At 36.7% G+C, this 14,744-nt stretch overlaps 1 protein-coding gene across 3 annotated transcripts in view; it reads left to right on the forward strand.

Moving 5' to 3' along the window:
- The first annotated feature begins 300 nt into the window (after positions 1-300).
- siz (Brefeldin-resistant Arf-GEF family protein schizo) overlaps positions 301-14,744 on the forward strand; it is a 277,137-nt gene continuing 262,693 nt past the window's right edge. For all 3 annotated transcript variants that reach the window (XM_083117508.1, XM_083117512.1, XM_083117514.1), the window contains exon 1: positions 301-485. In XM_083117508.1, the coding sequence (XP_082973634.1) occupies positions 361-485 (125 nt within the window). In that variant the 5' untranslated portion in view covers positions 301-360. The remainder of the gene's footprint in view (positions 486-14,744) is intronic.

Consider the following 14,744-nt stretch of genomic DNA (forward strand, 5'->3'; position numbering starts at 1 on the left):
TCATTCATTTGCTTCTACAAACATTGAATGAGAAAGACCCTTGGTCTACCACGTTCAAAGTATTTTTTCCCATACGGTTCGCAATCATACCATCATAGTGCACATGCAGGAGAGAGCCGTGATGTATGGATACAGCAAACTGACGGGTTTCATACCACACAGCCGGTTTATTCTGACGTAGACAACCAACTTACGTGAAAGTGTGGAGGAGCTACCGCTAACCCCTTTACTGTAGTGGGCCCTCCCGACTAAACCTTGTCAATACGCTCATACAAGAGGGGAAAGGCGGTAAGCGAACTATGCGCAAGCGTGGGAAGTCTGGCTTCAAAATGCTAGGGGAAGCAGCTGTGGTGTTTGCGTATGTTTGTGTGTGTTTGTATGTATGTGTGCGCGCCTGTTAGTTGTGAACTTGTGTGGCGTGTCGGGAATCCACGTACAAAGTGTTCTTCCTGGGGATTTACTCACGCCCTGGCCCTCTCGGAAAGGTATAGTTATTTTCTCCTTATTCATATTTGTAGCCTGATGCAAGACACCCGAAGTCGAGGGAAAATATTAAATGTGAAATGTGTGATGCGTATTGAACGTCCGTTGATATATGTAACAGAATATGTACAAATAATGTTATGTCAACAAAATGATAAACCCTTTCACCCGATCCTTATCGTGTATACCGTAAGAAAAAAAAAGGTAAACAAATTACATTGTAACATCCGGGCGGTATCTAGGGAGGCATAAACAAAATATCGTCTGAGACATGACATGTCTCGGCTAGCAGAAGCAACTTCACTGTGAAAAAAATAAATAATAAAATTTGCGTGACTCAATCCTGTCTACTCAGAATTGAACAAAATTATAATTTGACGTTTCAGTGCACCGTGCCACATATAGAGTAAGTAGTGTTGTTGGCTCAATTTTGTTTCCAGCACTGTTCAGTTAACGGGTGCATTTGTTTCCGGGTTGCTATAATAGTCTGATTTCCGTCTTCCATAGTTACTCCACCCCGCACCTATGGCATGACAAGTGTACGTATATTATGGAAAAGATATTTTGTTCAAGGACGTCGACAACGTATCTTAAAAAAAATCTACTAAAGGGTCAAATTAATTGCAAAATATGAAAACTGCACGTAGCCATCGGATATAATTTTATATATATGTGTGGATTTGAATTGGCAGTATTTGTATATTCCATGCAAAAAGTGGAATGCAATAGCGATTTGTACGCGCACACGTTGTTATTGAAAAAAAAAAGTAATAATAATTTTACAGCCGTGTACACGTACGGCACTATTTTTTTTATGCTGACTTAGGAAGCTATGTTCTACGTCATGTTTGTCCACCCAACCTCCGTTTTCTTTTATTTTTCTAAAATAATATCTGAAGTATCTAATGTGGATATGCTACTTGTACATCGATAGTGACCATATGTTTTATACATCAATAAGTCCTTCTTAGGCCAAGTCTATCAGTGTACTTCTTTCAGCATGTTGTGAACACACTGAACATTTTTGGGGTTTGTGACCGACATGTTAAATGCCTAGTTTTAAATATTCTTAATTATGTAAAGTTATTGGAATTAATCCTTCATTGCATCACATTTTGTAAAAACAAATATATAAATTAATAAGCCATCAGGTAGGTGAAAATATGGAATATAGCACTGACAACCCAAATAAGGTGCAGTATCTTTTCTGGCCATGATACTGTTTGTCACAGGTACTCTAATCAAATTGACTACCAGGTGGTGAACCTAGACTTAGAACTATTTTCACCAGGTCTGAGAATTTGTCACTGTGTGGGGATTTCGTATATAAAATATAGCCTACACGTTCTCTTGTGTTCTTTCATTTTGCGCTGTGTGGTAGTTAGATTCCATGTGTCTCTCTAAAAAGTAATCAGTTGGAAATATCCATAGTGTGTAGGTGAGATAGCCTAGTTGGGATAATTGCTCTATATAATAGTAAAATAATAACATTAATACTAATCTTTATATTTCCATGTTATGCTTTATGGTTAGTGTGCGTGACTTAACTCTCGAAACTTTGAAAATAATGGGTGAAATAAGTACTTATTGAAAAATACCTCAATCTGCTAGTTTTTCCATTTGGTTACAGTAGTTGGTACCATATATGATTTAAATATAGAGATAATTATAAAATATAATAAAGTTTTATAAAAGTTACTGAAAACATATTTTGAATGGATAATATAGAATTAATTAATGAAAAACCGGTAATTGTCTGTTATATCGGAGACACATTTCTTCATTTTTACAGAAGAAACTACTTACGGAAATGAGTTTGTGTAGCATTTTGAAAGTTCGTGGAGGTATTTTCTCACCATAGAATGCTGCACAACAAGAAATAAGCACTTTTGATATAATAAACTTGCATTTTGTGCAAAGCGACAACATTATGCCGTTGTTTCCATTATGTACCTGCAGATGGCGCAAGCGTCAAACGTCACGCGGTCTCGCCAGTGTATCCAAACGTGCCTTTTTTTTACAAGAAAATGTTTTTTTTTTTAAGTATGCTTACCTAAGCTAACCTTGCCGGAAATGGTCCGTGGGGCTATCCGTCAATGGTTCATGGGGCTATCCGTCAATGGTTTGTGATGACATAATGAACACGAAAGTAGGTATTTTTCGGTTAAGTAGGTGGAAACACTGCATACCCACTCCAAATCGACAAAACACAAGCACGACGTGCGATGATCTACAGCTGTGCGTGCCATATTGTATGTTCCGCAATGGAAGAAAAGAACCAAAAGAATTACTCGTAATGTAAAAAATCGAAGTTATTTTCATGTAAAAAGCATAATGGCACCTTCAACTATGTTCCGCAATACACAATTGGTAAGTACGAACCATCCAAAACACAAAATATCTGATTTTAATGTGTCTCCGTTATAAAAGACATTTACCGAAAAACCTAAAAACTTCCTATTAGAACCAAAATCATCACTAACTGCAAAATCCGAAGCTAAATCCTCGTAAAAAAATTCCACAATGTGTATATAAATTATTCAGTGCTATTCTTCAAGAGCATAAACAAAAGTGTAATGTAACTTGACACGAGTACAAGTAAAATTCAGCAACAAAGAAAACTCAGCATTTAGCAGTTGGAATTTGAAAGAGTTGATTGCAACACATGTGCACAAGAGACATGCATTATAGCCCGTAACTTATTTAAAAGAATTTTGTAGTGAACGATAGTCTTTGTCCACCGCCCAATTTATTGGATGGTAGTTGTGTATGACAGGCTATATTTGCTCATCCAGAAGGGGTTAAAAATAATAATTTGAGGGTCACAGAGAAGATGTTGTGGACCACATGTGTTCCGTGGGTCCTGTAGTTGGTCATCCCAGACTTAACACATGGTACTAAACCAAATATAAAATTCTAAGAATAATAATTTGATTCAGCCTATTCATGTCCACCTCTTTCTTATGCCAGCTACCTACCTGCTTGCATCACAGTAATGCTATCTTGTGGTGTGCATTTTAGCCAATTATCTATCATCTAAAATGAGAACAAAGTGACTGATGACTATAAGTGCAGTGAATACTACAAGTAATAAAATTAAACACTATGTTTTGAAATACAACCATTTATCTATGAATTCAAGAACTTTTGGAAAGCAGAAGAACTTATCAGAAGTCAAAGATATTTTACAGTATTCATAAGTATTCCAACTTTGCCACAAATGAGGAAATACATGGCCTAAACACAAGAAATAAAGACAAACTTCACATAAAACACTGCCGCCTTAACTTATGTAAGAAAGGTCCCTTAAACTCTTCCATAGATCTCTACAATAAACTACCACAAGATGTGAGGAAAGAACCAAAATTGATGATATTCAAGCACAAGATAAAATCAATGCTTCTGAAGCATGTTTTTTATTCTATAGCTGAATACATGGAAGCGACTTTTACATAAGACAAATGTACATAATGTAGTATAATCACATATTATTCTTGTAAAATTAAATGTCAAATGAAAGTGGATAATTAGTATCACCTAGAAGTAGGCTGCAATGTTCTATATCTTATCATGTTATATTTTTTTGTGATTTTGATATAATACCAGAGTAAGACCCAATTTTTTTACAATTTTTGGCTATATATTTTGTATTTGTAAAATCTATTAATGTAGTATTGTATTGTAATGTAAGTATTGACATGTCCTATATTACCATGTACTGGAATTTGTACACACTGGTAGTCCTTGGATGCAAATAAACTAAACTAAACAGGTTGCTTATGGACAGTAGGAGATGCAATTATCACAATTTCTATTTTTCAAAATAAATTTTATGTATAATTAGAAATTCCTAATTTAATCCAAATTTGAATGCAGTTGGCGAAGGAGAAGAAATTTTCAGAAATTGAAAAAAAAAATACATGTAGGAATTTTAAGCAACACCAGAGGTAACTTTTGCATGCTATTGATTTAGAAAAAAAATAACTTTGATTTTTGTCACTCCACTCTAACATACACATAGAAAAGGGAAGGAAAGTGCTAGAAGGGTGAATAAAAATGTGAATATACATAAAAAAATGAAGAAAACCGTGAATACATTATACAAAATTAAAATTTCTTTACTTTAATGTTCTGTCACTTGTTTACTCAAGGAAGAAGAGATGTTATCATACTGCAGTATAACCAGATGATGGGGAAAGGCAGATTGGTGTGGCAAGCTATCTTTACCAATAGCTGGCCACACCAAGCTGCCTTTCTCCAGCATTAGTCAACCATGGCTACCCCCACCCATGTAAACAAACAAATAGGCAGAGCTGCTTCCCATTAATCGGACATGCCACACACAAGAAACTGAACCAACTCTCTTGTGTTAGTAACTCAATATCACCCGGATCTCACCAGAATCAAACACTTATTCCTTGTCAGTGATCCTGACACTAGGGATGTCTTCCTGGATAGTTCTAGAGTGGGTTTCTGTCATCTACCAAACCTTTGAAACATTTTGGTCCAAAATACTCCCACCCGCACCCTGTAGTCTCCACCCCATAAATGCAACAAACCAAGGTCCAAGATTTTCTTAATTTTCTCGATCTTTCATATTCACACTGTCACAGGCAGCTAAATCTTCTACCTTAGTATCTGTTCGAAGTCTCAACCTGCCTTAACCTCAGAATCAACAGACACCAGTGGCGTGCCCATGATTTTTGAAAGGAAAGTGTTATTCCCATTTTTTTTTTTGCTAGTCAGCCTTCATTTTGCCATCTGTTCCTACCTTCGATATTCTTTTTTTTTTTAGGAATACTGGGCCAAAGGGGGGGGGGGTGTATAACCCCCACTGCTCATCCATCCAAAACTTCGATTCTTCATTGCCGCCACACCAACTACCCCCATCACATTTCTTCGGAAAAGCTGGTAAAGATCCTACATATTTGTTATACATGCTATCATAATTAAGCTGCTCACTAACCATCTGGTGAAAGTGTATTGTTGTGTAATGCCCATTGCTATCTTCTTCTATTTCCTGACTGCATTGCAGTATGATGCCATTTCTTCTTCAGTGAATATGTGACCTGGCAAGACATATTGATATTTTCATTTTGTGTGGTGTTTACTGTTTCCTTCCATTTATCCTAAGTTTAACAGGTTGTAATATATATATATATCCCTTGAGACTAGAAATTATAACCAGGGAGGGAGTGGGTATAAGTAACTAAGGGTGAATTCCTCCCCATTATGCTTGTGGAATGTAAATATTTTTATCACAAACTGCCATGTATAACTAATGTGTACGAGTCTGTATTGAAAAATGCAAAAATATTTATTTTTTATGGGCTAAAAAAATGTGACATGTTTGGGCAACATGTTGTTAATAAGTTAAGTTTACATAAATTTCACATAAAGTCTAGTTTCTTCTATACTTACTCAGTTTTCTTGTTTTAACTTCGGACATTCATAAACTTTAGAAGTTCACATTGTTGGATTTTTCTTAATGTTTATCAGTTCACATCATATAAAGTAAGAACTGAAACATATTTAACGATAATTTCTATCAGACAATTTACATCACTGTAGTCATTGTTCCATGCTAGGTGTAAATGCCCGACCCTGTGGCCGAGTGGTTAGCACATCGCGCTGCGACGCCAAGGGTCCCGGGTTCGAATCCCGGTCGGGCTTGGTTGTTTGTGAATGTTCATTCATCAATTTCATCATTTCATCACTCACTCATCCCCATCTTCGCAAATTAGCCAAGAGGCACAAAACGCGAAGTAAAATAAACTAAATCAACAACAAATCAACAAGAGCTAGGTGTAAATCTGGCATATGAGTATCTAAATTTGATTTTAGTTTTTTTAGCATCACTTTAATGCTACTTTTGGCCAATCATGATGATTAGGATGAAATTGATGAAGGGACACTCACAAAGAACACATATGCCTAGGCTGGGATTCCAACATGGGACCCCTGCCATCATAGTGTGCTGTGGTAATCTCTCCGCATGTAATTATAATTAGCCTATTTAGAAAGAGAATACAAGTTGATTATCATTGTTGCAAACACATGACATTACAAACATGCTAATGCATATACATAATTAGGGCTTGTAAGTTGATGACCTAAAAATTATCTTTAGAATGAGCTTAAAATTATTTAAAAATGGCCTAAGATGGTCAAAAATGACCTAAATATAATTTTCGCTCTGAAAATGAAAGCTTGGTTTTTTAAAATAAATTACAAGAAAGTAATTTTAATAATTTGATAAAACCCTTTGTTTGGTGGTTTAAGCTACTGAAGCAAAAGGATAAGAGCAATTCAGTGCCAATGTAGTTATCTTTATTTTTATTACAAGGTTACATAAAACGCACCACAAGGTTTTTCTGCATACGTCATTCACATCCTTTCAGAGTGGACCTTCCATGATACAGTAGTCGGACAGCATGTGAAAATACCATTGTGCAGTAGTGAAGCGTGGACTGGCAAAGGAGACAAGTGATGTTCAGTACAACAATGCATATAGTACAATGGCATGCCATGAGGGGGTAAATTTATCTAGCCTCATTGACCCAGTAAGTTTTATAGACAAAAGAAAAGACTAGATTTGTCAAATTATAATAAAGTGATGGTAAAAAAATTAATCCATAGTCTTCACAATCATCGTCTTTAATGTCAAATTCTTGGTAACGTTATTCATAAAGTACTAAACACCTTACAAATGAACGTTCTGCATATGACTAAAGGGATAAGGAATTTCCTATTTATTGATTACCCTTATTTGTGCATTATTTTTTTAATATGGGCAAATGACAAAATGTTGGGACTCGTTTGTTCGTTTTACGCTGCATGATTGTAATTGAGAATATGTGGGCACTCTAATAACCGCATTTGGAGTCCCAATTCACAGAGGGACAGCTATTACTCCTCTCCATAAAATTCTACCTCAATAACGGACCCAAACCTCACAACTCCAGCACCAACTTCCTGACCCACCTAGCCCACCTTGTCCTCACTTGTAACAATTTCACCTTTGAAAACCAAAATTTCCTACAGATCCGAGGTACAGCCATGGGTACCAGAATGGCCCCATCCTATGCAAACCTCTTCATGGGCAAACTTCAGCAAGAGTTTTTGGCTACCCAACCCCTCCTCTGGCTCCGCTTCATCTACGACATATTCATGCTCTGGACACATGGAGAACCATCCTTGTCAGCTTTCCTGGACAAACTTAACCACTTCCGTTCCCTAAAATTCACCTGGATGCACTCCCCCAACCAGATCACCTTCCTGGATGTGGACGTGCACATCGAGGGAGAACACCTGACTACATCCATCCACATAAAACCCACCAACCACATGCAATACCTACACTTCTCCAGCTCCCACCCATTCCACACCATAAAAGCCATTCCATTCTCTCTGGCCCTCAGAGGACAGCACCTGAACACTTCACCCACCTCCCGCCAGAATTATAACCTCCGCCTACACCAGGCCCTGGTCAACCCTGGTTATCCCTCCACCCTGGTCACCAAACAAATATCGCAAGCTGCCTCACACACCACTACCACCAAGAAACCTGCTGCCACCAACCCACCTGCACTCATCACCCAATATCATCCCCACCTCAACAAAATCAGGCACACACTACACTCCCTTCTCCCAATTCTCCACAGTGATCCTGAAACCAAAATCTTATTTCCCGACAAACCCAAAGTGGTTTTCAAATGCCCCCAACCTCCAAACATCATGGTCCACAACACTCCTTCACCACACATCCAACACCCTCCTGCCCATAAATGCAACTGCCTCCAGGTGCAAGACCTGCCCCATCCTCATTACCTCTCACACCCTCCAGGTGCACACGGCCACTGGCAAATTTACCCTCCATCCCAAGGGGACCTGCCATGCCTCAAACCTAATCTGCATCCTCACCTGCAACATCTGTGATGATTTTTACCTGGGGGAAACATCTACTGCCCTCAACCTCCGCATCAATAACCACCGCTCCTCCACCCACAACCTGGACTTCACTGTCGCCGTCCACACCAACCACCACAACATCCCTTTCAATGACTGCTTCCGGCTAGCGATCATCCATCTCCTACCCCAACCAGCCAACACTTCTGTTCGCAAAAGATGGGAGAGGGCCTATATATCGGCCATGAGTGCAACCACTTCACCTGGCCTGAACAAGGCCAACCAGTAATGTCCCTACCTTAACCCACCTCATCCCACCCTCCCAACATACCTTGTCCCTCCCGACCCATCCCACCCACCCACAGACGAGCCTGGTGACGAAACAGTGTTTTTTTCGTTCTACGCACCGCTTCTTCTTCTTCGATGGGCACCTGGCAACTCTGCAGGGCCCCAACTTCCGGTTCCGTCTCTCCTCACACCGATGATGCTACGAAGTTACCGAAAATTTTGAATTTTTCTACTGTCCGGTAATATAATTCTTTAATATAATTATAATATATATATATTATAATATTGTTGGTTCCAACCTTGATCTTGTTTACATGTAGGATGATTACACACACATTGTTTATTAGTTTCTGCTGGCCATGTCTCCTTGTGCTAACAATTGCTTTCCGAGAAGCACTAAGGCTATAGAATGCTCAGCTTTAATTTCACACTTCACCACATGATCCTTTGGGTGCATTGGTTTTGCCACACAGTGGTTGAAAGCAGAGTGGTTGGTGCTTGCCCACGGGCTGCTGAGGGAGTTTGTGGCTGTGAAATTGAGTGTGATGTAAACTAAATAAGGATAAAATATTTCGTACAATAGATAATATTCTAATGGTGCAATGGTGCTTCTTCGCCACTGCTGTTGTGTTTTGTGTACATCAGATTCCATATACTTTGTTTAATATTGTGACTGATTTTACTTTAAAATCACAGATTAAAGTGATAATAGAGGCCAGTAGGGGAACCTAAAGTAGGCTTCACACAAAGTATTTTATGTTTGCTGGAGAAAAAATAAATTTTCCACAATTAATTATTTAATGCATTGACAAACATTTCAGTTAAAAATAATATTGTGCTTTTCCATTGACAGTGTTTTCAATTAATGGTGAACTAGCAATTTTTTCAAGGCTCAAAAAAAATATATGATATTTTATGAACTTTCAAGCCCTATGCATAATAAACACTTCATTGATTAAGAAGGTAAAAGTAGTGCTATAGAACAATATACTGCATAATCAATGGGTATCAGGTTTATTTCCTGGTGGACACACATTGGACAGTGGTTTGGATCTGGTATAAACTGTAAGTAGAGTCCTGATTAGCCTATTAGAGCTGAGGACTTAAACTTTGTGGTGTAAGGGGAGACCCTTTTTGAGGACACCCAAGTGTCAACCTTCCTTCCATGTAGTACACCCTGGACTGCATTTTGCAGACTACCGAGTGTCTGGTATCTTGATTCACAGTCAGCATAATCCTCCATGGGACTCATGTTGTGTAGTTCACATGTGTTTATGATTGTCCTTTCATTAATTTCATCTTGTCACAATTCATCCTCATCTTTGCGATTTGTCAGAAGTGACAGGAAAGGGAAGTACAATAAATCCAATCAATTAAAACATACTTTGTGTTTACTTTACTATTTGTGTTTTTAGAAAGGGGTTCCAAATAAGGGATACATGCATTTTTACATTTATTTGTAAACATAGATAAAAATTATGATCATTACTGAGCAGATCCATAACACTGTCAAATCATTTACACTTTAATTATAGGAACATTTTAAAATTGAAGGGGCCACTGCAATAATGGGTTAACTTTATTTTGCTGACCCCCTTCATTTGATATTTGTTTGGAGTAAGTAGGACAAATGAAAGATTCTTCATCAGCACCACAGTCTTCAATTATATTTCTTCCCTGCTGTCCTCTGAAAAAAGTCCTAGTGCTAAATGAACACTCTGCATCATCATCATTTCCTCCACATTCTGAGTCACTAGAATCATTTAATTCCATATCAACATCAGATTCTTCATCCTTGGAATGGTTGTTTAAATTATGTTTAACATCAGGAGGAAATGAATAATTACATTGAAGAGGTTTTTCATGAAAATGGAGCATTAATTGAAAATAATACATTAAATTTAATATGTTTAACAGTTATTAACTAAGTTTTTGTTTGAAATATACATAAGATAAAGGTTCTAAGCAAGATATACTCTCTCTTAATAGAAACCCTAGCTATCTCTTATTAGGGAACGCAATGAATTAATATAAATTGGCCGCTCCAGGTCAAAATTGTAATCTTCTGTATTAGTAATCTATCCTATTACTTGTATATGTAATATTTTGTCAGCAAATTGATTAAATTTGTTGTACTGCAGTTCTTTTCATCAATAGAAACCGCTACAAAAATTCAAAATGTGGCAAATAATTTACCATGCTCTTGTTGTTTACTTTTAACTGACGTCAGACAAAGACCATGACACCTTCAGAGCACAAGCATTGAGTTCCTGTAGTTGCCGACTAATGGCAGACTATATGGAGAAGTTAATCTGGTGTCTCTTATTTGTGTACTTTACCTTATAACTCTTTTAAAAATTAAGGTCGTTATGCTACCTCAAGGGAGATGAAGATTTAATTTAGGCTGTAGAGCCCAAAGTTGTTGGGGAAAAAAAGCCGACTTTTTGATTGAAGGCTTACACACACACAAATCCTCCCCAATGGTATCAAGTAATGCTTTCACCTTGTATTCAAGGAGTCCCAGGATCAATCCAAAATCTAGGCAGAGTGATTTGGATCCCATTTTAAACTGTAGGGCCAGTCCTAAGTAGCCTATAAACATTTTTTTTTTACTTTTAAAAAGTGGACTTCAACAAAATTATAAAAAGAATCCAGATTTTTTAAATATGGACTTTGCCATTTGTGGCCAATCTATTTCAGTTTCTGCTTCCATTTTAGTGCCAGTGTTTCTCACTGCTGGGATGCGGCCTGCTACTGGGCCCTGGCATTATTTATACCGAGTTGCAAGGGATCCAGTGGTTGAGAACTAATTTAATCCTAATTTTATATTTGTCAACAAGTCTGCACAGAATCGAACTATTATTCTTTAATATTAAGGATGCATATTAATTAATGTATAAAGTTCAAAACAACTTGAAAGGTATTTACCAGTAAAATTGCTTGGATATGGACATAGACTTTTAAAAGAAAATTTAGCAGGCTGCAGTCTCATCCCCTGCACTATGTGCCTGCAAGTAGCTCTGTGGTCAGGTTTACCATTCATTAAGTCAAATTATACTTGAAAGCCAGTATACAAATTATTTTTGCTGAACACAAGTGCAAAGGGCCTTCACAACAGATTTTCAATGTAAGATATAGTTCAAGCATTGGAAATTATATCATACTATTAGTTCCCATTTACAAAAAAAAGTCTCTCTATGATTCCAATGTCAAGGCCTCCCCGATGGCACAATGGTAGCGTCGTTGCCTTGTAATCAAGGGGTTCCAGGTTCGATACCTGGTGGAGGCACAACAAGTCTGCACAGAATCGAACTATTATTCTTTAATATTAAGGATGCATATTAATTAATGTATAAAGTTCAAAACAACTTGAAAGGTATTTACCAGTAAAATTGCTTGGATATGGACATAAACTTTTTAAAAAAAATTTAGCAGGCTGCAGTCTCATCCCCTGCACTATGTGCCTGCAAGTTGCTCTGTGGTCAGGTTTACCATTCATTAAGTCAAATTATACTTGAAAGCCAGTATACAAATTATTTTTGCTGAACACAAGTGCGAAGGGCTTTCACAACAGATTTTCAATGTAAGATATAGTTCAAGCATTGGAAATTATATCATACTATTAGTTCCCATTTACAGAAAAAGTCTCTCTATGATTCCAATGTCAAGGCCTCCCCGATGACACAATGGTAGCGTCGTTGCCTTGTAATCAAGGGGTTCCAGGTTCGATACCTGGTGAAGGCACATAGTGGTTCGGATCCTAACTTAAAATTGTAGGTCCAGGTCCGATTAGCTTTACTGTGCATAAAGTGGACTTAAAACAACAATTCAATTACATTGAATTACCATATAAATAATTTGCTAGTTGTCAACACTGGTGACGTAATTTAAGCAGGACTAAACTGGATGCAGGATGCACATATTCCATCCTGGAAATGCCCAATGCTCAACTAGTTAAATACCTGGTGGAGGCACATAGTGGTTCAGATCCAACTTTAAACTGTAAGTCCAGTTCCAATTAGTCTTTCTGTGTATAAACTCCTAAATGCCAATGTCTTTGATGCATTTAACAATTTGCAAAATTTAAGATAGTTTGTAATTTAAGATTATCTGTATGGAATTTAGAACAATATTAATAACTTGTTTCATTTATAATAGGATTAATAACGAATTATTATTATTATTATTGCAATCTTGTGTACATATTCATGAAAGCAAATAATTGGTTACTGGTTCTGGTTTATGCTAGTAGTGTTTCCACTATGCACTGCTTCATGTTGGTTTCCCATATAGTGGCCAAAAGCAGAGTGGTTGAGGGAGTGTGTAACTGTAAATTTTTGCAAAGGCAGAAATATTAAATACATGTAATAATATGTTAATGGTGTAAGCAGTGCTTACATTGCTTGTATTAAAGCTTTGTCAGCACAGATTACATTATGTAACTATTATTCTCTGTATAAATTAATATTAGTATTTATATGTGTAAGTCTAGAAATAAGAGTGGTTTGACAACTTTGCCACCTAAGTAGGAACCACCACTGATGTTGCATAGCAGTATAGAGATATAATTAGTGTCAAATGTTCATTTCAAACTTTTTGTTGAATGATAATTTTCTCTTCGCATTGTTACAATTAAAAAGCAAAAGCTTATGTTGTAGGGGAGCATTTGCACTAACATTATTAACATTGGTTTTGCTATGATTTCTTATGGGGTTGTGGAGGAGTTGTAAATAATAAAAGTTTTGTAAACTAGTAGAATAACATTTGTCCCAAGAATGAGGGTGATTGGGTGCAGGGGTTTTAAAATCTACTCTTGCCTGGGGTGCAACATTTCATAGTAATACGTAAGTGCTTCCTAGCTTAAAATTTTGTAATTAGTGAGGATTTTTTAAAATTGGTGCCATATTTTTGGTAAACTGATGAATGTGGATTTGCAGCCAGTAGGTTCAGATACTGCTAAGATGGCAATTCCATGTGCTTTAGGTTCTGCCTGTCAAAATAATATATGTTTCTCACTATCCCATAAACCCTGTACATGAAAGCTCATGCCCTTGTGTTGACGGGGATGGGATAGTCTATTTGGATGATTATACAATTAGGGGACACTTTTGACTTAGAAAAATAAAATGTGGATCAAAAAGTTATTTTTTTTTTGTTGTTACTAGATGTATATTATTTTCTATTATATAAGTAGAATAACTGAATTGTCAGTAATACATTTTTATTTACTTATTGAAAATTTCATTCTCCATGCCAATGCCTAGAGTGGATTTTTAGGTGCTAAAAACCTGAAAAATTATATATTTTCTAGAAACAGTGGAATATGTGGCTGGAAGTAAAAGGAATATTTTCATTCGAATAAATAGATATTCCCCAGTGACAGCAGGATGTTAATTGCTTGTTGTATTCTATTGATGACAATATACAAGGAAGCACATGTCCAAATTGTCCACTCTGATTATCTCTGAACAATGATTTATATTGTGAAAAGGACCTTTCCATATCACACGTATTCAGACACACATATATATACAGTATATATTTGAAGTACAGGATATCATGCACACTTACACCATCAATTTCCCCTACATGTTCACTCTCCAGAATCTGAACAACTTTGCACATTTTGTGGTACCCTGTGTTTTTTCCCCGAACAGATTTAAGAATTTAAAGCACTTTAAGTAAGCCCGTCCATGATATAGTTAAATTTCCTTTCAACTGCACACAAACTACAACACAAAAGCAGTTGTGTGAAAGTTTTCTATTACGCCACACAAAAAGCTTAGATTTGCAGATAGGGACCCCATAGTGTTTTGTAAACAACCATCTTTCAATATTTCATCTGTTTTATGCATTAGCTCCAAAATATGCATTTACACAAATAATTCGAAATTGTATTTTGTCTGGATGTATAAAATATGTACATTTTATGTTATTAGTCTATCTAGATACCTCCAAAGCACATGGTCACTCAGTGTAGCTTGAAATAATGTTGCTGTATGTACTATTACTATAAAGGAAAATAATATCCCTGCCTTCCAAAACTCAAATTAAAATTTGGCCAT

This window comes from Lepisma saccharinum, chromosome 2, assembly GCF_977018435.1.
Source record: "Lepisma saccharinum chromosome 2, izLepSacc3.1, whole genome shotgun sequence".
Classification (NCBI taxonomy): Eukaryota; Metazoa; Arthropoda; class Insecta; order Zygentoma; family Lepismatidae; genus Lepisma; species Lepisma saccharinum.